We start from the raw sequence: 24,855 nt of genomic DNA on the forward strand, positions 1-24,855 counted from the left end.
TCACATTAGTAACTCCCAGGATACTGAGCTTTGGGGAAACCTCTCTGTGTCTGCTGTTTGTGCACTGGGTGAAGTCTTCACTGGAAACTTGGGCCTAGGCTAAGGCAGCACACGTTTACTCAGCTCTGTGACCAGTAACACATTGTGTTCTTCTTAGCTTCCGTTTTCATCCTTCCTTGTTAGCGAGGCAGCACAGGGCGAGCACAGTCTGTGATGATTTTCCCAGAGCAGCCGCAGCAGGGAGTCTTTGGGAACTCCAGTTTTCTCCACACAAGCCTTTCACAAGTAGGAGCTTTAGTCACATATCATCGGGAATAAAAGTCTAGTAATTAAAAAAGTTCTACAAACGCTCCCGTGTAACCAGATGTCCTTGCTAACACCTCACAGGTGATGTAAAGCAGTTGTCCCTTTTGGTCTGAATTTTATGCCACTGATGTAATTTTTATGTGAATCCAGTAAGTGCTTTGTCATTTAATGAATAAAAATGATCCAGGTGTAACAGTTTCGTTGACTGTGCTGTAAAGAACAGGAGTAAAATCTCCATAGACTCTGACCATCCAGGAATTGTTGTTTTAAAATCCTTCCAGTCTGCTCTTCCATGCTAATCTGGTTTGAAGTAAGTCTTATCATAGTAGTTGGGTTTTTAGAGCTACGAGTATGAGAGAAGATTATCTATACAAATGATTTGCTGTTTTCAAATCTGTACAATTTATATAAGCATGTATCTGAAAGTTCCCTTTTTTTCAAGAAAAATTATTACAATTTGTACAGCTTTCAAGAAAAAATCTTGGTTATATGTTTAAATCAAACTGCATTGTAACTGAAATAGAAAATAGAACATTCTCTGGGATAATTGCCTGCAAGTTTTTAATTACTTATCTAGATACCAAAATTACTTAAGGTGTTTTTAAATCCCTATGGTGTGTTTTTGTTTTGTTTTGTTTTCCACAAAGTGAGACTGTTTGCAGTAAAGACAAAGAAACCAATGAGCTTTTTGATGGTTTTTGGATAATGGGAAGTAGAATACTACATACAGATCATAGAAACCAACGTAATAGTGCTTACGTGAAGAAAGAAATATTGACAGGAGTTGCTGGAAAGGCATGCAAGTTGCTCTTAGTGGTTAAGTTTTCTTGGCTATAGTCTACTGGCACACACTGCCGCAGCAGGCAACTGCGGTTTAAGGCTTCTAATTATCAGAATAATTAGCACAGGACACCGATAACACTAATTGTTTGAAAAAGTAATTTTAACATGGTCAGATATTTTGCCTTGATCTGATTTGGCAGGAAATGCCTTCATGCATTTGAAAATGCACACACATAATACCCATTTTTGCAGAGACATTGCTTCAAAATAGCTCTATCAGTGAGTGGCTTTTGCAGGACTCAGTGTACGCCAGCAGGGGGCCATCGTGCATGCATACAAATTAATAGCACGTTTGTTTACTCTGGTGTTTTGAGGGGGGAGTGGTGCAGCAGCTGCAACAAAAGCAGAAGCCGCATTATGTCTGGGGGGGGGCACTCCCTGCACCCCACCAGCGTGTGAGGAACATGCTGGCAGATAAACCACAAAACCAAGCCACTGTAGCTATGTTCATAACACAAAGGGAGGAACTGCTGGCCTGCTCACACTGCACCTGTACCTCCTTAAAAATCCCAGGAAAGTTTGGAAATAGATGCACGTGCAGTGGGACAGCCATTTGAAATTAGCAGATCTTGTTTTCTTTTTTCTTAAAGGGTGAGAAGATGTAGAACACTTCTAAAGTGTGTAGGTTACGTCATTTGCATGACTTTCCAATAATTCACCGGCAATTATGTATGTTTCTTGTTACAATTTATTTGAGATTTTTTTTATATAAACTGGAACACTCTAAGTTATTCCAGCCAATGAACATAACATGTAATACTCTCACTGAATCACATGGTTCTGACAGGGAAGTAAATTGTGGCATTTACAATAGAAGGCCCCTCAGATCCTCAACCAGAGCCTGTGAAACCAGATTCAGCACTAGTTCCATGGAGTCTTTAAGTCCTTTCTCACCGTGGATTGTTTGTGCCTTTTCATCTAATAAATTCAACTTTGAAATATTCAAGGAAGAAGTGGTGTAAACTCTGTAGGTGAAATTTAATCAGCAGAATATGACTGTAAATTCCTTTAAAACTAGATTGTTTTAAAAGTGAGTTAATATTAAAAGATTTTTACTTCTTTTAAGGATTTTAAAAATCTATTATTAAAAAGCTTTTTTAAATGCCTATTTGGAAGATTTCTCTCATAGTTGTGAAGCTTGGCATTTTTTTTTTTGTGACATTGTATTTTGTCCATCTTAAGGAATCATAAGAATAACAAACGCATACAGAAATATTTAGTTAATCTTAGGTTAAAAGAGTTTGGATGGTGAAGATTCCTCAGATTCAGTGTTTTGAAATGTAATTCTAAAATTCGGTCAACATACTTTAAAATCTCAAAAATATATTTGTAGCTCACTCAGGTATAATGTCTTGAAAACCTCACTAAGAATGTGATACACTTATGCGTGGGGATTTAATCACATATATAAGTATCTACATATAGAGAGTTAACTTGAGTAGCAACATACAATGATGGTGAAAGGACATACCTTAAAAATGAATTGTTAATATTCCATTAGGCACCAGCTCCATCAGTTAAGGTATTAGTCAGTCAAGAGAAAGACGGTTTTGATTAAAGTACATCTAAGAGACCATTTGACCACCTTTTGAAATCTGATTTGAAAGCCTCTTGATAGCTGATTCCACTGTCATGTATCATTTTCAGTTCAACTTCACCTCATGTACCATTTTACATCCTTTTTATGGTCAATATTTGCTAATATTGACACCCGACACTTTCAAATGTCTTCAGGCTTGAGAAACTAGAAGTAGATAAATTGAAAACTTTAGAAGAATCTTTTATTAGTCAGAAAATAGAAATCTGTGGGGGCTCTGGGGATTCATAGTCATAGAGATTTGACTGGTGTGCCAGGACTGTTCTAACGTCACACAGACATTGTAAAAATTTATTATTTTTCTTTAACTATTAAAGCCTAATATTCGCAAAATAAACTTGATTGTAAATAAAACAAGCCTGCAGGAACCAGAATCTAAAATAGTTCCTAGCTTAATCCAAATTAATTAAAAGAATTTCATCAGCTGCTGTGGATAGATCATATAAATCATGGTTTTCTTTTTATAAAGCCATCTTTTTGGATAAGCTATATAGTGATATATGTCTTATTAAGTGCAAATTATTTTCGCTTTGTTAGGTATCACATTTTCTCATATACATGTGATTCTAAGGCATTATTAAGAGTAAAAGAAATTTAATATCTGTCTATCTACAGTAAACAAATAGATATTTCTGAATTTCTAAAATGAGTTTTTTTAGTACATTTTAATTCATGTCAGATTTATAAAATGTCCATATTATTATGAGTGTAACTTGGGCTCTATTGTATACCAGAAGTTTCTGACAAAAATTGCAGTTCTATGCCCAGTCATAATGTCCTGGCTTTAAAAATCTTAGTGATATGTTTGTGAAGTGCAACATGTTTTACATATTGTAACAGCTTGAATGGAATTCCAATTGAATTCACACACATTGTTCTTTAGTTTTAACTAGAATTTACTAAGATAAAAGTCAACTAAGAAAGCATTATGATATTCAGTCCTAAACAAAGAATCAATGTTTTAAAAACGGTTTTCCCAGCTCAAACCACAGAGTTCTTAAAGTATTTTATCAGAGTAGTAAATTGTTGGTATCTACTTATCTACGGTTTTAATACCTAATACAATAACAACCTTCTATCAATATATGGCTAATTGCAGATATAAAGTATCCGCTGGTAGTCCATCTCTCATAAAACCGCCTTTCGCTTTAATTCAAATCCATTGATTCCTATTCCAGTTAAAGCTGAAGAACTTAATATGTCTTTTAATCCTTTTATTGTAAGCTAGGATAAAATTAATTTTACCCCAGAACTGCACAAAGCCAATTAACATGATCTTTAGAGTTATTTAGTAAAGTGCTTCAAATTGTTAAATTTATCTTGACCTCTCAGCTGCACTCTCTGACTGCTTTTTAAATGAAGTAATCAATATCTCACAGCCCTTTTAATAGCTTAAACTTCTCAAATATTTTACCTGTACTCTAGTTAAGCTGTAAGCAAAGTGTTTATTCCTGTTCCTGTAAATCTGGAGTCAATTATGCTAAGTCTAAAGACAATTATATACTTTTGAGAAACCCTATGAGTTAAATGGTTGTTTTAATAAAATCCAAACCTTGTGTTGTGTTCCAAGTAAGCTAATCATAAGGAAAGATCATGGTCACACAGACTGTGCTTTCTGTCTGCAACTTCAATAGAAGACATTTATGTCCCTCACCACCAGTCCCTCCATTTTCTGCACTGGCTAGTTGAAGGTATTAATTTTCTTACTGTGATAGGGTGATCAACCGTCCTGTCAAGAAAATGGATCTCTGTGTCACCCTTTAGCATGATTAAATGGAGCCATGTCTCTGTGAAAAAAACACCAGATTTTCTTGAAACTCTAGGAAGACTTACTTTGAAAGAATTATTTTTAATATCTCCAAATCTCCCTTTGATTGGCAGTTTCATTTATAGGAAAGCATTGCAGCTAATTAACACATTATTTCTTTTTAACAGAAAATCCAGGCCAGACCAATAAAGGAAAGACATTTCCAAATCTGAGGAACTAAATGAGGGCTTGCTGTTATTTTTAGTACAGTACCAGGGATGCAACTGGCACCTTATGCCATCACACATCAGTTAGTGTCTCTTCCTTTTCTATTTTCTTGTTCACAAAGATCTATCTTTTTATGTCTAAGCGCTTATAAAAATTAAACACTGAATTTCAACATCAGTAGTGTTAATACTTATTGGGACAGTGTTACTATGAGCCCAGGTACATGTCAATCTTTAAATTACACCAAGTGATGTAATTAAGATTTCATATTTTGGCCACTTAGCAGAGGGCACCTGTTACAATACTTACTATTAGTTTAGGGATAAAATGTATAAATGGCTGATAGAAAGTACCAAATTAAACTAGTGTAAAGTCTTAATTCCTTCCCTAGGGGTGGGAGTTAAGACAAGATTGAGGTAATTAAACAGAAGGAACATAGAGAAGGTGGGGGGCCAGAGTGAGAGTGGAACTCTCCAAGTCCCCTTGTTTAATTTCCTCCTGGAAGCTGACCATGTGTACTGCTGTGCCCCTCCCCCGCAGCCTGGCGTTGCTGAGGCTGAGCGGCTGGGGTCAATGCCTTGCCTATTGATCAGTATCCCTGCAGTCCCTTGCTCTAGCAGCTGCTTCATCGGCTTCTTTCAGGGCCTGCTTCAGTACATTAGAATAGAAATCCATAACCAGAGCTGTGCTCATCCAAGCAGGGGAAGAAACTAAATTAAATGGTATAAAACAATCTTGGATCAGGAGTTTGTGCCAATTCATCTTGATCTAAGATGTCACACCGGGCTCTCTGTCTGAGCACCTGGGCTAGAGGCAGCCATAGTGAAAATAGATGGAGCTGCGATCATTCATTTGTCAGCTCAGGAGCAAGGCAGCAGTTAGCAATTCCCTTCTGCAGAGGTCAGCTGACAGAACAATCAGTGCAACTGCAGAATAGAGCTTTCCTTTGAACTATTGTTGTGGAGCATGCTCCTGCTGAGACGTGGGGGAGGGGAGCGGCTTGTTTCCTATTTGCAGAGGACTGTGTAAAGAGTAAAGCCTACAGGACCATAGAGGGTGATTCTAGATGCAGGTGCCCTGTGCGCTTACTCCTTGTGTCTGTGAAGTACGGAAATAAGGTTGATTTTCAGTGAATGCACAGAGATCTAGGTTACCAAACTGTTAAATATGAGACTGTCTAGAATTAAGGTCCTTTTAAACACAGACGAAGTGACTACTGATATTTCATCTCTTTAATGTCATGAAGCTTTCACATTTTATTCTTCCACTCTAGGACCTGTTAATATTTTTAATAAATATTTGTTCTGTCTTTAAAAACAGAAAATTACTGTGAAGTGGGAAAATGTATGTTATAGTATAGATTGGACAATGTTTCTAGTATTAAATATTTTTAAACACCTAAGACTGTAGTTTTTATAGGAGATGTAAGAAATGAGATGTGGTTTTCATGGCTTTGGTAGTTACATTCATTTTCTAACACTAGAGGAGTCTCATGATAAAAACAGCCTACATGTAGGAAAAGGGCAAATAACTAAAGTTTTCTAGGGAAGGAGTGTATTTTAAGGAATGACCCTCCAAAGACTTTGGGCTATTAACAAGGTGTTTCCATCTCTTTGGTTCGGTGACATATTTATTCTTGCCCCACCCTGATGACCCAGTGCCATTTTCTGAAAATAACTATTGTTTCTGAAGTGCGTCATCTAGAATGTTCTTCTAATCCCACATACTTTTTTGTTTTGATATTCTTTTAATTTGCATTCTTATATTTTGGCTTTAAGGTTGCTTATCGAGTGTCCCACAAATGAAGAAAATGTCCACCTCTTATGAAGAAAGGCGGAAGCAGGCCACCGCTATTGTCCTCCTGGGAGTGATAGGCGCGGAATTTGGAGCTGAAATTGAACCACCGAAGCTGCTGACCAGACCTCGCAGCTCCAGTCAAATTCCTGAAGGATTTGGTTTGACCAGTGGAGGCTCCAACTACTCACTGGCCAGACATACCTGTAAGTTTTCAGATTTCTAATGCTGATCAATTTGATTTTGAAGACATCTTTGTCAACAGAATGTCAGAATATTGAATATATCTTGGTTTTAGTATATCTGTAATACCAAGTTAGGAAACACTACAACCTGTTGGGTCCAGTGCTCTTTATTTCTGAATTTCATTTAAAGTTAAAACTTCATGTCTTCAGGGCTTCTCTAAAAGAACAGGAAAACTATATTCTTGAAGTTTTGATCAAGATTCTTCTCCTAAATTTATGAAAGTGGGTGTGGAGTACACATGCACCTGCACTTATTACAGCACACACTTCAAAGGGAATAGTTAAGAAATAGATTTTCTGGAGCTAATTTTTCTTTCTTTCTTTTTTTTTTTTTAGGGGGGTGGGGTTCGAGACAGGGTTTCTCTGTGTAATAGTCCTGGCTGTTCTGGAACTTGCTTTGTAGACTAGGCTGGCCTCAAACTCACAGAGATCCATCTGTCTCTGCCTCCTGAGTGCTGGGATTAAAGTCGTGCACCACCATGCAAATTTGAGTGACCATGGCCTAGAGAACACAGAGCTAGCTTACCCCAGGGCCCACGTTTTCCTGTGGAAATAGTTTCATGAAGTTTTACAGGAACAGAAAGAAAAAAGTAATAAATTGAGGCAATTAAAAAATACTGCCTTGTGGTGGTGGTGGTGGCGGCGGCGCACGCTTTTAATCCCAGCACTCGGGAGGCAGAGCCAGGCGTATCTCTGTGAGTTCGAGGCCAGCCTGGGCTACCAAGTGAGTTCTAGGAAAGGTACAAAGCTACACAGAGAAACCCTGTTTCAAAAAACCAATAAATAAATAAATAAATAAATAAATAAATAAATAAATAAATAAATAAATAATAAAAATACATTGGTGGCAAAATCAGCAATTCAATTACAGTCCTAAGAGGCTATGTTGATGACATTCTTAGTTTTGGGGTTGATGGAAGCTGGTGGTCTGTTAAGTTAATAGATTCCGAAAGGTTTTTTATTTTCTTAGTCCAGTGCTTCTCAATATGTGGGTGGAAACCCCTCTGGCAAAACCTCTACCTCTGAAAGTATTTACATTAAAAGTAGCAACGGAAATAATGTTATGGTTTGGGGTCACTGCAACATGAGGAACTGTATTAAAGGGTCACAGCAGTAGGAAGATTGAGATCCACTGTCTTAGTCACAGTGTGTTAGTTCTGACACCGAGGTGGGCAAGGAATGGCTACTTAGGGAGCCACAGCTAGCTCAAGATAAGATCATTGGCCTCTGCCTCTGCATCATTCTAACCTCTAGATGCCAATGCAGTTCTGAGCAGTAGATCAGTGTTTCCAGACACAGCTTTTCCCCCAAACATCCCAGTTCACAAAAGCTAGTTTCAATAATTTTTGAAAAATAATGTCACTTTCATAGGATAGGATTTGAAAAGTTGGAGATGGGGTGGGATATAGCATGAATATCCTCTGTAATTAAAAAAATTTCCAATGACAGTTTTAAATGATTCCACTATTGCAGCTAGCTCTCACGGGTCTTGCATTGTCCAGCTGCCTGCCACCCTGTGAGTGCTGGAGCAACAATGGGTCTAAGGTGTTTTCTAATGAGCCCTTTGGTACTTGGTATTAGAAGACCAGAGTATTCTTACCTTGTCTTAAAAGCAGTTCTAATGAGTTGGGGCATCTTTTCATTTATTTTATTTATTGAAACAAGGTCTTACTTGTAACTCTGGCTGGCCTAGAACTTACAAAGATCTGCCTGCTTCCTCCTTTGGAGTGCTGGCACTAAAAGTTTTTGTTACCAACCCCTTCTGAATTGTGATATCATTAAGGGAAACTTAATCCTACTGATCATATCAGGAGATGTTCTTTTTTTTTTAAGGCCAATTTTTATGTAAATTATGTGTATGTGTCACGGGTAAGGCATGTGCACCTGTGTGTGTAGGGTGGTATAGTTGTGCCTGTGGAGGCAAGAGGTATCAGATACCCCTGGAGCTGGAATTACAGGTGCTGTGAGCTACCTAGTGTGGGTACTGGGAACCAAACTCAGTTCCTCTGGTAGAGCAGCAAGAACTCTTAACCACTGAGCCATCTCTCCAGCCCTGCTTATTTATTTTTAATTCATGTGTGTATGTGTGTGTGTGTGTGTGTGTGTGTGTGTGTGTGTGTGTGTGTGTGTGTGCATATGTGTATATACATGTGTGTGAGGGGTTCCTGTCAAAGCTAGAAACGGTACTGTGTCCCCTGGAGCAGTTGTGAAGCCCTGATATGGACTGTGGAAACCAAACTCAGGTCCTCTGGTAGAGCAGCAAGTGCTCTTAACCACTGAGCCATCTCTCCAGCCTCTCCAAAATAGCCTTGTAGAGTAAAACACTACAGGAGTTTGACCTTTATGCGGAGGAAAAAGATAGATGGTACTTAGTTCATCTTCACAGTGGAGCGCTTCGCTGGACCTTTGCTCCGTACTTTCGCTGCATAACTGAACTGCCATATTCATTGCTTTGATTATAAACCTGGTCCAAAGATGTAGCTGCTCCTCTGCACCTTTCTTCAAGATTTCTAATTCAACAGGCAAATACTTACTGGTGATAACTTCCTGACTCCTATAGACACTGAGATTACAGAGAAATCATACCACCCCCACTAAAGCAACTCATTGGTTCTTTTTAAGTTTTTTTTTTTTATATTCATTTACTTAATCTTCATAATTAATCTTATAACTTGATTCCTCTGTCCCCTCCACTTCTCAAACCTGGGGCATGTAGGCAGGCTTTGTTAGCCCAGTGAAATCATACCTGCAGCAAATATTGCTTTCAGTGTTGCTTATTGTTTCTGATCTCATGCTTTGACCATTATGTGGTCCCAGAAAAAGAGAGCTTTATGATGAACATGTACCATTTAATTGTATCATTTAAGAAAAAGAAAAGCTTGCCGGGCGGTGGTGGCGCACGCCTTTAATCCCAGCACTCGGGAGGCAGAGCCAGGCGGATCTCTGAGTTCAAGGCAGGCCTGGGCTACCAAGTGAGCGCCAGGAAAGGCGCAAAGCTACACAGAGAAACCCTGTCTCGAAAAACCAAAAAAAAAAAAAAAAAAAAAAAGAAAGAAAGAAAAGCTCTTTCTTTCCTATGCTGTTCCTTTGATCTTCTAAATGGAAAACTAAGACTTCTTCATAGTGACTCAGCCAGAAAGTAGTGAGAACAGAGCCGGAGTTCAAGCTTCTTGTAATCTGGAAACTCAAGCCTTTTCTATTCTCCACCTGGATATACTGCATTACCTCTCTGCAAAGTATTCCATACTCCCAACCTGCTTCTCAATTCTAGCCTGCTTACCTTTCATGTGTTCTTAAAGGGCCCTGCTTTCCATTCATAAACCCCCAAGTGACCTGTTTTCTCCTGTCTGTGCCACTCCAGATGGCCCAGGACTTAGATACAGGTTTGTTCCTTACTTGAAATTTTGTTATTCAGGTGTCATTCAGGAGATTAGGAAAGTTTTACGTGGGTTGATTAGGTGGCTTGAAAACTGGTTTGCTTGCTCTTTATCTCCTTAACAAGTGAAAGAAATGCTTTATCCTTTCCATGTTTTTTTCTTGGTCATATACATTAAAACTTATGATTTATGAATTTAAGCACAATGTTTAAATATGTTGTTATTATAATATATTGAGTGCATTGTTTTAAAAACACATGAACATGGGCTGGAGAAAGGGCTCAACAGTAAAATCACTTATTGCTCTTCCAACAGGAAAAGAGTTCAGTTCCTGAGACCCACATCAGGCAGCTTACAACTACTCATGACTCCAGCTCTAGGACACCAATGTGCCCATCTGGTCTCTGAGGGCACTTTCATGCATGTGTGAATGCAGACACATGCACCTGTGTACACACCCCCACACATTCACCCATACCACCATACACAAATGAATACACACACACATATGGAAAGTCTGTTCCAATACTTAAAACATACATTTATACTTCTGTTTCTCTAGTACCACCATCAGGGTTCTCTAGAGCAGGGTTCTCTAGAGCAGGGGTCTCAACCTATGGTCCATGACCCCATTGGAGTCGAATATCAGATAGCCTGCATATCAGATTTTTACATTTTATGAATTAACTGTTAAAATAGTTTTATTGGCCGGGCGTGGTGGTGCACGCCTTTAATCCCAGCACTCGGGAGGCAGAGCCAGGCGGATCTCTGTGAGTTCGAGGCCAGCCTGGGCTACCAAGTGAGCTCCAGGAAAGGCGCAAAGCTACACAGAGAAACCCTGTCTCGAAAAAACCAAAAAAAAAAAAAAAATAGTTTTATTGTTGTGGGTTACCACAATATGAGGAACTGTATTAAAGGGTCACAACATTAAGAAAGTTGAGAGCCACTGCTCCAGAGGGACAGTACTGAGTGAGTGAGTGAGTGAGTGAGTGAGTGAGTGTGTGTGTGTGTTTGTGTGTGTGTGTGTGTGTATATATATATATATATATATATATATATATATATATATATATATATGTATGGTGGTATTTTATTTGTACTGAAATGTGATTTTAATTGTATGTTAATAAATAAAGTTCCCCAGGGGTCAGAGCTATTAGAGCCATAGCAAGAGGGGGGTGGTGGTGGTGGTGGTGGTGGTGGTGGTGGTGGTGGTGGCACATGCCTTTAATCCCAGCACTTGGTAGACAGAGCTAAGTAGATCTCTGTGTGTTCAGGGATACAGCCAGCATTGGAGACATACGCCTTTAAGACCTGGAGGGCTGTACTTACAGGCAGCGACGAGGCAGTCATGTATTTGGGTTTACAACCAATGAGAAGGCAGAACAGAAAGACTATATTAAAGACAAACACACGGGAAGTAGCTCTCTTTCAGAGAGGTAGGAGCACCGCAGGAAGAAGGGTAAGATTTTAGCTCTGAGCTCTGACCTCTTGGCTTTCTCTTTTACATTGGTTCTGTGTTTCTTATTTAATAAGACGGTTGGTTACATCTACATATATATATATATATATATATATATATATATATATATATATATATATATATATATATCTTGCTAGTCTACATGACTGCCTCCAATGGAAAGGCCAAGAATCTAGCAGTTGTTCATGAGGCTGAATGTCTCAGTTGCTCTTCTGTCTTTGTTGGAATCCTGGAGAAGTTAGGTTCCAATACCAGTGAAATAATGCGTAAGCAGCAGGATAGATGAACTTGCCAGAGAGTGAGAGGAAGGAGGCAAAAGCAAAAGCTTTCTTCTTCCATACCCTTTAATGTGGGCTTCCACCAGAAGGTGTGGATCAAATTTGAGGTGGGTCTTCTGACCTTAAATGATCTAAATTTAGGGTAGGTCTTCTCACCTCAAATGAGCCAAGAAAATCCCTCACAGGTGCACTCAACTACTTGGGTTTTAGTTGATTACAAATGTAGTTAGGTTGGCAAACAAGGTTAACCATTACAGTGTTAGTATCGCAATCTTATTTTTCTGAGAAGCTGGGAGTGGACCTGCATGTAAAAGGGTCTTCAGTGTGTATTTCTGACTTGAAGGAAATCATGGACTGAAGAGTGCTGTTGTAGGGACTTCTGCAGTGTCCATCCTTCTCTTCCCAAGGAAGGCATATAAAAGTTACCCGGACATTTTAACAGTCTGCGTGGTTTAGAACCAGGTTCATTATTTGAGAATTTTGGATATCGGAATGGATATGGGAAGAGATGAAGATTCTGTTTCTTTAGCAATTTATAATTTTGAATATTTCATTAACAGAAAATGATAGATTTTCAGAGGTTTCTAGCAAGAAGTCCTACATGAAATTATGTAGTATTGGCTAGAACTGGTTCTAAAATGCTTTTCTTAATTTTTAAAAATTCGACTCACATTATTTTAGTGGTCACAATATTTGTGTGTGTGTGTGTGTGTGTGTGTGTGTGTGTGTGTGTGTGTGTGTGTGTGTGTGCATTTTCATGTGGGTGCACATTGTATGTGGATCCATGGGCTTATGCATGTACATATGTATGATGTCTTCGAGGACGTTGTTGAGTATTATTTCTCAGGGGCCATCTGCCTTTAAATAATTTTCTTTTGATACAAGGCATTCACTGGCCTGGAACTCAACAGGTAGCCTGAGCTAGTGCCAGCAAGCCCCCAGATAGCTGTTCATCTGTACCTCCCCAGAACTGGGATTATAAGCCCATCTCCATGTCTGGCTGTTTTGAATGCAGATTCTAGGGATTTAACAGATCCTCAGGCTTACAAAGCAAGCACTTTACAAACTGAACTATCTTCCAACCTAGATATGAAATATTATAAAAGTAATCATGGATTTGCTTTTTAATTCCACAACATGACCCTATATTTTGTTCAAAGGTCTTGTGTTCATTGGGGATGGACTTGCCTACAGGAACTGAATTTTGAGACCTTTATTTTTCAAATTGGAGATCTTGATTAAATTTGTCATTTTAAGTCTTGCTCTGCTGTTTGGAAACAGATGTCTAAATGCCCTGTATCTTGTTTAGCTCTTTTTAATCAGTCATGCATACTATTAATCTACTGTAATGCTCTCTTCCTATCATTTGTTGCTCTTTTTGTTATATTGGCATTTAGAATGCATTGCTGCCATTAAATATTTATTCTATTTGGTCTCTTATTGAATGAGTAATAATTATTATCATTTTAAGATAAAGCCATTAAGATATAATATTTGATGAACTTTAATTGCTAATTGTATTAGTTATTTTTTGTTTTTTTGTGATAAAGCACCATGGCCAATGCAACTTACAGAAGAACTATTTTATTTTGGCTTCGTGTTTGAGAGGGTTAGAGTATATAATGGCAGGGACAGCGTGATGGCAGGAAAAGGAAGGTGAGAACTCACATCTTGACCTTACACCTTATATATTTATTGAAATAACATTGAAAAAAAGCTGGAAAATCTCTGAAATTAGTTAGAGGTCTAGATTAGGTTACCTTATACCCTTGAGCAATTTAGATTCTTCTTGGGTGCAGTATATCTATAGAATAAGTGAGGAGACCTGTTTTCAAGTTCATGTCCCCTTTGGCCCAGTGAGTCTGCTTCCAGAAATCCAGCATCCTTGAAAGTTCATCTCCACCTCCTCCTATTCTCCTTTCCTTGTGATGGTGCATTCCCTCTTGTTTTATATTAAATGAATTCAGTGAAGAACTGTCTTCTTCCTCATCCTCATCCTCTTCCCCTTCTTTAATACACAGTTGAGGCTTTGGGCTATTTCAGAACATTGTTTATGGTATTATGTTGTAGAGCTTTTGCTCCATTTGTTCTTTGGTCTCTGTTCATTTTGTAATTGTAGAATTATGCTGGCACATCTGTAGTAAATTGTTTTGATCTCTCATTGGATTCTTTACTTTGGGCAGGTGTCATAAGTCATTTCCCTAGGTGGCAGACTCAAAAGTTGATTTGTTTCCAGGACTATTTCTGAGATCAATAGCTTGAAAGGGGGGGATAAAGGAGAACTGGCTAGGGGAGACATTGAACTGAGTTTCAGTTGCAAAGAAAGCCTTTGCTGATCTTAGGGAACTGTGTTATGGGTGACCCTTTAGTCTTCCCTCTACTAAGGCATAGGACTCAACTTCAGTTACTTATGTCACTTAGTCATTGAACCAGAGGTGTCCTGAGAAGAAGATGTGACATAATAAGGCTGCTTTCCTCATCTTAGTGCAGACCCTATAGAGGGACTAAGACATGTGAACTACTAATATCCCCAACACTTTGCAGGAGTGAGTCGTCAGTCCTAGGAGTTGGGATGGATAGCTTTCCCAGATCTACTGCAGTAGAGTATGGTCTTGCATGTACTCTAGTTCCCCTTTTTAAATAACAGAAATGATTAGAGGGAGGGGCCTTTTAATTTCAACTTTATATATATTTGTTGGTATTCTTTAAGGTAAATAGTTTTTTTTTTCTCACCTGACATAGTATGAAGCACACTACAGGTGGGTTATAAGTGACTATTTCCTCTTTGCCGGATGTCTTGCTCCACACTGCACATTGCTGTTTTCATCTGTTGTTCTGTTCAAGTGCATGGATGTAGGGCCATCTACCGAAGCATGGACAGCCTATCAAGGGCACCCCCCTAAGATTCTGACTTTTCCTCCCCCAATAGCCATCACTTGCCAATAACTTCTCAGCTAGGGGAGGGACTTCGTGAACCCCTCTCCCAACCATGCTGGGTTAGGCTGGCTTGATTTTATATGGGTCTTGTACATGAAGCTTCTCTAAATTCATTTGTGAAATGGCCCTGTCATGTACAGAAAACACTGCTTCACACCATTCCTTTGTGAAATGGCCCTGTCATGTAAAGAAAACACTGCTTCACACCATTCCTTTGTGAAATGGCCCTGTCGTGTACAGAAAACACTGCTTCACACCATTCCTTTACTCCCCTACTCATAATCTTTCTGACACTTCTTCCCCTATGACCTCTGAACGTTCCAAGGAGGGGATGTGATACAGATCTCCCATTTAGTGCTGAGCACTGCACAGTCCCTTAATCTCTGCATGTTGACCAGTTGGTTTCTCTGTATTAACCATCATCTACTGCAGAAAGAAGCTTCTCTTATGAGGGTTGATTTACCCACTAGTATTTGGTTATAAGACAAGCTTTTATGGAACAGTTTAATATTACATCCATTTAACAACAACAAAAATAGTAACAGATTCTCCCCTAGGACTTATGACTTACCCAGTCACTGATTCTTGGTCCACTTAATAGTACCAGGTATAAATTCTGTCTTGTAGAGCAGGCCCAAGATCTAACCAGAAAGCAGTTAGTTACCTCCATAATATTCATGCTGCAGTTGCACCAATAGGTACATCGTGCCAGGCCAGTTGTTATTATAGCTTGCAGGGCTCTCCACTGGGAAATGTTGTATGCCCAGTACCTTGCATAGAGTTTTCAGTTGAATGCCCACTTGATTTCTTTTTTTTTTTTTTTCATTTGAGTATGTGTTGTCAGTCATAGAGTCTTGCCATCAAATTCTGGAGGATAACCTACAAAAAATATTAATATCCTATTTAAGGGAGAGGTCTGTAGGATACCACTGGCCCACACCTGGCACTGGGCTTTTTGTTTGATAATGTATAATATCTGAGAGAGGAATTACTCCTTCCTCCCTTCCATAGGAAGTTAATCTTTTGACACTAAAATGCCAAACATGGACTAGAATACCTGTATTCATACTGTAATGAAGTGTCTTTTTTTACCATTTTACACAGCTTTTCTCAGTTATAAATAAGCAAAACTTAGATGTGCAGGTGCAAAAAAGGAGGATGTTCAGTGAGTACCAGGCTGCCTGAAGATGTGAACATCTTCTATCTCACTTAGAGATGTACTGGTAATGACCAGATTTTTAAAAAAAGACACATAAAACCTATGTACATCTTTGTACCTTAAAAATGGCTTTCATCCTTGATGTTAAAGCTTAGATTAGGGAAAGTGATTTTTTTTTTTTCCTCTACAATTGATCATTACAAATACTGTAATTCCAGGTTCTCCAGCTGGCTAATGTATATGATCCCTAGAAAGTGCATGAAAAATGACATACTGATATGCATTTGTCCTTTTGTCTTAGGAATAGACTATTTATATTTAATTCAGTTCTCAAAAGAAAGTCATTAAAATAATAATGGATGAGGACTATTGTAAAAGTTTGTCAAAATAATTATTTTCGTTATTTTTTGTTTGAGGTTATAACTATAATTATATCATTTCTACTTTCCCTTTCCTTCTTTCAAATCCTTTCATATAACCCTCCTTGTACTCTTTCCAAATCATGGCCTCCTTTTTCACTAATTGTTGGTACTTGCATATGTGGATATATATGTACAAATATATTCCTAAATATAACTTGTTTAGTCTATATAGTGTTACTCACATGCATGTTTTCATAGCTAACCATTTGGTTTTGGATAATCAATTGGTGGGCTCTTCCCAGTGAAGACTGTTTCTCCTCAGCATTCCTTAGTTGCCCATAGTTCTTTGTATAGGATTGAGTCCATCTGGGCTCTCCCCAGGCCACATTAGCGTGTCTGTTGTTGTTGGCCTTGTTCAGCATGTGTTTAGGTAGTCATATTGGAGAGACTTAATGGATGTAGCTTCTAATATTCCTAGGAGACACAATCTCACATCAAACTCTCTGTTTCTCTGGATCTTACAATCTTTCTGCACCCCCCCTTCCACAATAATCCCCAAGTCTTAGGTTTAGGAGTTGTGCTGTAGATGTATCCTTTGGGACTGGGCTCCACATTTTTGCATTTTGGCTGGTTGTGGTTTTCTGTAATGGTCTCTGACAGCTGCAAAGAGGAGGTTTTTGTTGTTTGAGGGGTGAGGATGACCTTTATCTGTGTATAAGGACAAATATTTAGACTGTAGTTAGGAGTTATGCTTGTTTAGTATAATGGCAGTTGTATATTCTCTTCCACGATCCCTGACTTTCCTAGCCCTGTTGATTGGTGAGGTTTCCAGTACCAGCTCTGAGTTCCCTCTCGTGGAGCAGCTCTTGTATCCAATCAGTGAGCTGTTGGTTGCCACCAGGATATGGATGCCACTGCTGTACCCCTAGGGTTATCGTGCCGTGCTGGTCTTCACTGTGGCTCTTGGGTATCATAGCTAGGTAGGACTGTTGGTTGCTTCCCTCCTTGGGAATCTATAATGGATTTTTCTAGTATAATGAAAGCTAGTCCTTAGTGGAGAGGTTTTCGTCAGTACCAGCTCAGGGCTTCCAGACCCTTTTTCTGAAGTGCAGTGTCTTCAGCAATGGGAACTTATCTTTTACCTCTAAAGGGCAACCAAGTGAAATAGCAAAAATAACCGTTTGAGAGTGTTTGGGAAAACCTTGACCAACAACTCAAAAGAGACTTCATATGCCTGGTGCTGGGGTTTTGTTAGATAGTCTTTGGCTCCAAGGGAAGGGAACATTGTCATCCCCAAATGGGAAAACTTCATTTAAAGTATTTATTCATAGAGAGATTTATATGTATTATTTGATCTTATTAGATCAATACTTATTAGTGTGGTTTCTTATGACTTTTTCAAATATTCTGTTACTTTGCCCTCCTCTCTCCTTCTTGTGTATTTATCTCCACCCCTGACACCCCTCACATTCTAATTAGCTTTGAGCATTTCCTATTTCCCTATCAGATCACTTATACCTTGTGATTTTCTATTCTATTGCTCCCCCAACTTAGTCCTTTTGAGGCTATTAATATTTAAAGTTATTTTTGAAATGAGTGTGTTAATGGTACTCATGTTGTTGATTTTGAGTGGTCTTGTTAGTGGTCTTAGTGGTATTTCATGTTTTAGAAGTATGGCTTTGTTTTTATTCTAGAATATCTTGGCTATTTTCATTCCTCTCTTCAACCTAAAGATTGCTCCCTGTATTTTCTTTAGGTTTGACTTACTGGCTAGGAATTTTTCAGTTTGTTTATATCATTATGGAAAGTTTTTCTTTGTCCTTTGTGGTTGTTTAAATAACAATGGCCCCCATAGGCTCATGTATTTGAATGCTTTGTTATCAGGGAGTGGAACTATTTGAAAGGATTAGAAGGATTAGGAGGTGTGGTTTTATTGGATTGTGACCTTGTTGAAGGAAATGTGTCACTGGGGGTGGGCTTTGAGGTGTCAAAAGCCTTGGTCAAGCCCAGGCCAGTCTCCCAACTCCCTTACTCCCTCACCCATGCTCTGCCTACAGATCAGGATACAGCTCTCAGCTACTGCTCCAGCACCTGGCTATATGCTGCCATCCTCCCTGCCATGTGAATAACAGACTAAACCTCTGAAACTGTAAGCAAGTCCCTAATTAAGTGCTTTATTTCATAAGATGCCTTGGTCATTGGTCATGAGTATCTCTTCACAGTAATGGAGTAGTGATTAAAATATCCTTTAAGTATGGCAGATAGTTTTGTGGGGTATATTAGTCTAGGTTGGCCATCATGGTGTTTTAGGATTTGAATGCATTGTTACAGGATTCTTTGACTTTCAGAGTTTTGATTGAGAAGTCAGCTGTTATTATGATGGCTTCCTATTGTATGCACACATGGTTTGGGGTTATTGTTGTTGTTGTTCATACATGGTGTTTTAACTGATACAGTGTGAGGATTTTCTTTTCTGGTCTTGTCTGTTCGGTCTTCCTTGTGTTCTTGTATCTGTAAAGGTGCATCTTTCTTTGGGTTTTGAAAGCTTTCTTTTCTAATCTTCGTGAAGATCTGATCTATACCATTGACTTGGGATCCTTCTCCTACTATGCCTGTAATTTGAAGGTTTTGTCTTTTCATGGTGTTCTACGTTTTCTGTATGTTTCTTTCCTTTATTGTTTTTTCTTTTTCATATTCTTTCCTTATTTTATCTAGATCCTATACTTTAACTTCTAGACTTGATAATCTGTCTCCTGCCTGGTTCATTCTACTTGTAAGGGTTTCTTTTGATTTTTCTGGTTGAATTATAGGACTTTTCCAGTCCATCTTCATTTCATCTTGAGTCCTCGCCAATGTTTGTATTTCTTTATTGAATTCTGTTTTCAGGTTCTGGATTCTCTTTGTCATTTCCATCAACCTCATGTTTGCGTTTTCTTGGGCATTACGTATTCATTTATTTTCCTTAAATTCCTTTCCCTTACTTTTATTGGACTGTTACTTTGTGCCTTTTTTAAACATATTGAATTCTTTGAAGTTTGTGATTGTTCTTTTAAATGATGTGTCCCTGGACTCATCTAAGTAATTTTTCTTGACTCACATTAATTTCTGTATGACTGATAGGTTTTGGAGAAGAGATGCTTGACATTTCATATGGTTTGTATTTTTGTGAAAAGAGTTGGACATGTGTACATTTTTTTGTTCATTCTCTCTCTGTTATGAACAAAGCAGGTTGAGGCAGAAGAAAGAATATCCTGAAGGATAGGCCTAGAGTGTGAAATGGCTTTAGATGGAATAACGTTGGGTGGACACACGGGCTTAGGCTGATGTGCAGAATGTACACCCTGATTCAAGCTTGGAGTGTGGGGGTAGATCTGGCCAGGTAGAGAGATTGGATGTGGTGGGGAGGGGTGGTTGTAGGCAGGCAGGGTTGTCTTGGTGGAAGCCTAGAGATTGGTTGTGGAGCAGGCAGGAATGGCCGCAATAGGCTGCAGCACTGGGTGTGGGACATGAGCTAGATCTGTTGAGTTGTGAAGGTTTCTGGAGGGGAGGGTCATACATACTTACCTAGATGACCCTGGAGAAGGAAGTGCTGGACCTGTCTGGGTGCAGAGGTTAAAATAATTGTTTTTCAGATATCATAACTTTTAAAAACAATATAGAACTATATTCCTCTTGATAAATTAGAGTACCATCAAATGAGAACATAGATACTAACAAAGGAATGTTTTAATGTTATGAATGTAATGAATGAATGAATCTGGATCCAGAGTTTTATATTGCTGTGGTGCTGTGGATGTTTGATTTTTGTTGTTGTTGTTGTTGTTGTTATAGTCTCCTTTGTGAAAGTAATCCTCCAGATACTCTCTGTGCTTTCTAATCCTGAAGAGTAAGTATATTAAATGAATGTATTAATATAGATTGAGATTGATTTTATAATGAATCTCTTTCCTAAATTTTATTACATATTTAAATTAAAAGAAAGCTAAGCCAGATCTCAAATAAATCCCTCTTTCGTGTGTGTGTGTGTGTGTGTGTGTGTGTGTGTGTGTGTGTGTGTGTGGTGCTGAGCACTGCACAAGCATTCTACCACTGCTACACATGGAGCTGTCCATCTCAAATAATGTATCAGCAAGAGTAGGTCAAAGTCATTGAATTACAGTTACAAAAAAAAAACCCTAGTGGTATTTGCAAGTTACAAAAAATTAGCAAGAGTCACACACAAAAAGTACAGATGTATTCCCCAAAGATAGACAGTGGAAAAAGAATGGATATTTTCACCATTCAGTCATTAACTTGTTTTATGGAGCTCCTACTTTGGCCATAGCGACCACGTATTTGTCTTTCCCCCTTAACTCTGGGTTTTAATGCACTCTGCAATTTGTTCTTTCTTCTCCTTAATGCAGTGTCTCAGCATTCCATGTCCCTTCCCAGCTCTTCTCATCTGTTACCTTATTTTGAACACTTCCCTCCCTTTTCTAATTTTGGATGTCACTATGTTGCCATTACTCAGAATGTAAGTAATTAATCTTCATTCTGGCACCTCTCTCAAATCACAGCTAGGGTGTTTTAACAATGAAGGTATTGGAGCCTTCTGTGGAGATCCTGGTCACAAAGTCAAGAGTGAGATTTTGGTATCTCTGTGTTGTTTTTAATATATGTTCTGATCATGTAGCCCAAACTAGTCTCAAATTTACAGTCTACTTGTGTTACCTTCTGAGTTTGGGGATTGTAGGAGAGTACCCCACATCTGGCCATCTGTGATAGTTTTAAACTTTTCATCAGTAATTTTGGTATATAGTCAGATTAGAAAAACTCAATAAAATGCAGAATCTTTCATAGTCATTTTAAATTGAGTGTTCTGTGGTAATTCTTCTGATTATTAAATTATCCCAATGCACAGATTATATACTTTGGTTAAATTTTCAAAGAGATAATGGAAAATAACCAGGATGAATAAATGATACTTATACTACCTATAAGCTAATTAGTCAGATAATTCAGCCATTTGTATTACAGTTTAATTATTCTGAAACCAATTTGCTTTGGTTTGAACCTTATCCTAATCACTTAGCTGCACAACCTTGGGTTCTTTCTGAGTTACTTTCCTTAAGTTGGAAATATAATGCGCCTGTTTTTCAGAGCCACTGCAAGGATGAAGTAACCAGTGTATGTAAAGTAGAAAAACACCTGAGACAAAGTCCTTTCAAAATTTTAGTTGCTATTGTTCCTAGATATATTTGTAGAAAACTGAGACAAAGTCCTTCAAAATTTTAGTTGCTGTTGTTCCTAGATATATTTGTAGAAAACACCTGAGACAAAGTCCTTCAAAATTTTAGTTGCTATTGTTCCTAGATATATTTGTAGAACGAGGACAGGAAACAGCTCCTTTACAAATGTGTTCACATTGGCTGAGGACGTGTCTCAGTTGGTAAAGTGCTTGCTTGTCATGCATGAAGCCCTAGGTTCAATCCTCAGCACCATATAAACTAGTTATGTGTCACAAGCCTGTGACTCCAGTGTTACAGAGGTGGAGGAAAAGAATCAGAAGTTCAAAATCATACCGGGTTGCATATGGAGTTCAAGGCCAGCCTGGCTAGAAACTCTATCCCTAGTCAAATACATACATACATACATACATACACACACATAATATATTATATATAGTTATGTATTAATTATATATATTAACTCTGTGTGTGTGTGTGTGTGTGTGTGTGTGTGTGTTTTTTGTTAATCCTTAGAGATTTTAAAAGCACTTATAGGGAGGAAGGGATTTAACTTTTTAGGTCACAATCTATTGGGGAAAATTATAAAGGCCACTCCACGTAGTTAAAAGGAAATTTATTTAGTGGATGACTTACAAATGAAGGAATGGATAGGTTGCGGGGGGTCTGGGGAAGGTGTATCGCAATCCAGCGGTGTTCTCTGGAGCTCTGCACAGTCAATCTCCACCGTCCAGGGTCCAGGCGCAGAGAGAGCGCACCCAGAGAGAGCGCTCACCCATCCAGCTCTCGGGTTTCCAGTACCTCCCCTCGCCCCGCCTCGTAGGCATGACAGTTGTCAGAGTCTCAATGGGGGTTGGAACTTCCAGATCAAAGCTGAAATGGCTACCCACTATATCTCCCCCTTTTTGTTTAAATAAGAAGGTTCTAAACTAATACAAGACTATATAACAAAGGAATGGTTATCAAATATTGTCCAGAAATAATGAGGGATAATGACCTAGATAAGATGTAACTACAACCAGTGCAAACAATATCAAGCAAGAAACACATTCTAAAATCCAGAGAAGTATAGAGCATAGGTAAACGGCATGTTATAAAGATCATTTAAAGGTGTCCTATCCTAAAGAACCTGAATCTAATACTTAATATATTCTATCTAAGATATTATATATACTAAGTTGTAACTATAACTGCTAGTCTTCAATCCCATCAAAGACCTGAGAAGGAACATAATGGTACCTGAGAAATGGTAGACGGATGCAAGCAACTTTCGGGAATCTTGCAAGAGTAGACCAAGACAGCTGGCAGCCTGGACAGTCACCTAATGTTTCTCAGCATTGTTGGTGCATTCAAATTGGCTACAGGCCTAGAGTATCTGACAGACCATTTTCAGAAGCAGGATTTCTGAAAGACCATCTTACCCTGTCTTGGCAGAGTACAGTGGTCGCTTTCCTTGTGTCCCGCTTGTCTAGAAAGGACAGCATTGCATTTGTACTGTCAGCCATCAAGGCAAGGGCAGTTCTTTGCCCAGTAGGCCATTTTGTGCCAAGAAGACAAACTTCTAAATGGAAATGTCTTAGAAGCCCAACATTCTCTCGGGATCAATTGGTGCAGCCAGGATCAATTGTGCCTCACGTCAACAGAATTTTAAGTTATTTAAATGCCATATTCTCTAGGTCTATGAAGTGTTTGAAGATTACCTGTCCATCTGACCTATGTATCTGTAAATCTGGATAACCTAACTAATGTAACTATAGAGATGACAGGCATAGGCGACTATAAATCTATAAATCTTATCTACCGAAATAACCTAAGGACTAAGGCTTCACGTAAATAAGGTAAACAGTCTATAAGCGAATGAATGTATGGTGAAGAACGATGACTTCAAAATTGTGACAATATACAAGATATTTATAACAGAGGTAGGAATATATAGTGCGATATGCAATATGACAATAATCTTAAATATATATCAATATACCAAATATCCTAACAGAAGTAGAACATATATAAAGTATGACAGATATAAATTTACATTTGTATCAATATAAAAATGTTTCAAATAAGAGTAGAAATACATGTACATTATAACAAATATAGTTCTATATTTGTATCGATATACAAATTATCTTAAACAGGAGTATAAAAATAGTTTACATTTGTATCAACATATAAGAATCTATAACAGTACAAATTACAGTGCAAATTGTCTAAGGTTGCTATTTTACTAAGTTTGTTTACTAGTATATACAATGATTTACCATCATATCTTATACCTATCCGTTCCATTTCTTCTCCCCCCCCTTATTTTTTTTTTACAATACTGAGTTAATATTTTCTTCCACCCCCAACCCTATAACCGTCATCCATAACCCTGAGAATTATGAAACCTAAGGGAGAAGGGGCGTCATTTTCTTAGAATTGCTTCCTGCCGTTTAGGGGGTGATGTTATCTCTGTTGGGTACTGTGAGAAAGCTCAGATAGTTAAATCTCAGTTAGACTAACTGTAGGTTCTGCAGCAAGTTTTAGAGTAATGGGTAAGATTGTCTGAAATTCTGGCAAGAAGTGTAGTATGATGATGATTACCATGGCATCATTCTGGATTGGGTAGAGTTGTTGTTGTTGGGGCCCCATCTTCCTTCTGGAGACTTCTGAGATTGCTATTGGAAAAACTTATTTGTTATCAAAAATGGGAGGTTTGGATTTAAAGAGGACATAGCATGTAAGAAAGGATTCTGAGAAATCAAGAGTAAACATGGAGAGAATTAGAATTTAGAAGACAATGGTCCCTTTTTATTGGTTTCCTTCTGTCTCACACCAGAGGGCTCTTCTGATACGGGACTGAAGAATCTCTCAGTCGGTAGAGCATGAGACTCTTAATCTTAGGGTCGTGGGTTCGTGCCCCACGTTGGGCGCCATATATTGGGGAAAATTATAAAGGCCACTCCACGTAGTTAAAAGGAAGATTTATTTAGTGGATGACTTACAAATGAAGGAATGGATAGGTTGCGGGGGTCTGGGGAAGGTGTATCGCAATCCAGCGGTGTTCTCTGGAGCTCTGCACAGTCAATCTCCACCGTCCAGGGTCCAGGTGCAGAGAGAGCGCACCCAGAGAGAGCGCTCGCCCATCCAGCTCTCGGGTTTCCAGCACCTCCCCTCGCCCTGCCTTGTAGGCGTGACAGTTGTCAGAGTCTCAATGGGGGTTGGAACTTCCAGATCCAAGCTGGAATGGCTACCCACTACAACAATCCATTATTTGGATTCACTCACAACC

The 24,855-nt window shown here is 38.6% G+C and overlaps 1 protein-coding gene across 4 annotated transcripts in view; it reads left to right on the forward strand.

The window, feature by feature from the left end:
• Wdr7 (WD repeat domain 7) overlaps window positions 1-24,855 on the forward strand; it is a 304,595-nt gene that overhangs the window by 160,975 nt on the left and 118,765 nt on the right. For all 4 annotated transcript variants that reach the window (XM_006985180.4, XM_042264248.2, XM_076555361.1 and 1 more), the window contains one exon: window positions 6,500-6,721. In XM_006985180.4, the coding sequence (XP_006985242.1) occupies window positions 6,500-6,721 (222 nt within the window). The remainder of the gene's footprint in view (window positions 1-6,499; window positions 6,722-24,855) is intronic.

Source organism: Peromyscus maniculatus, chromosome 19 (assembly GCF_049852395.1).
Source record: "Peromyscus maniculatus bairdii isolate BWxNUB_F1_BW_parent chromosome 19, HU_Pman_BW_mat_3.1, whole genome shotgun sequence".
Lineage (NCBI taxonomy): Eukaryota > Metazoa > Chordata > Mammalia > Rodentia > Cricetidae > Peromyscus > Peromyscus maniculatus.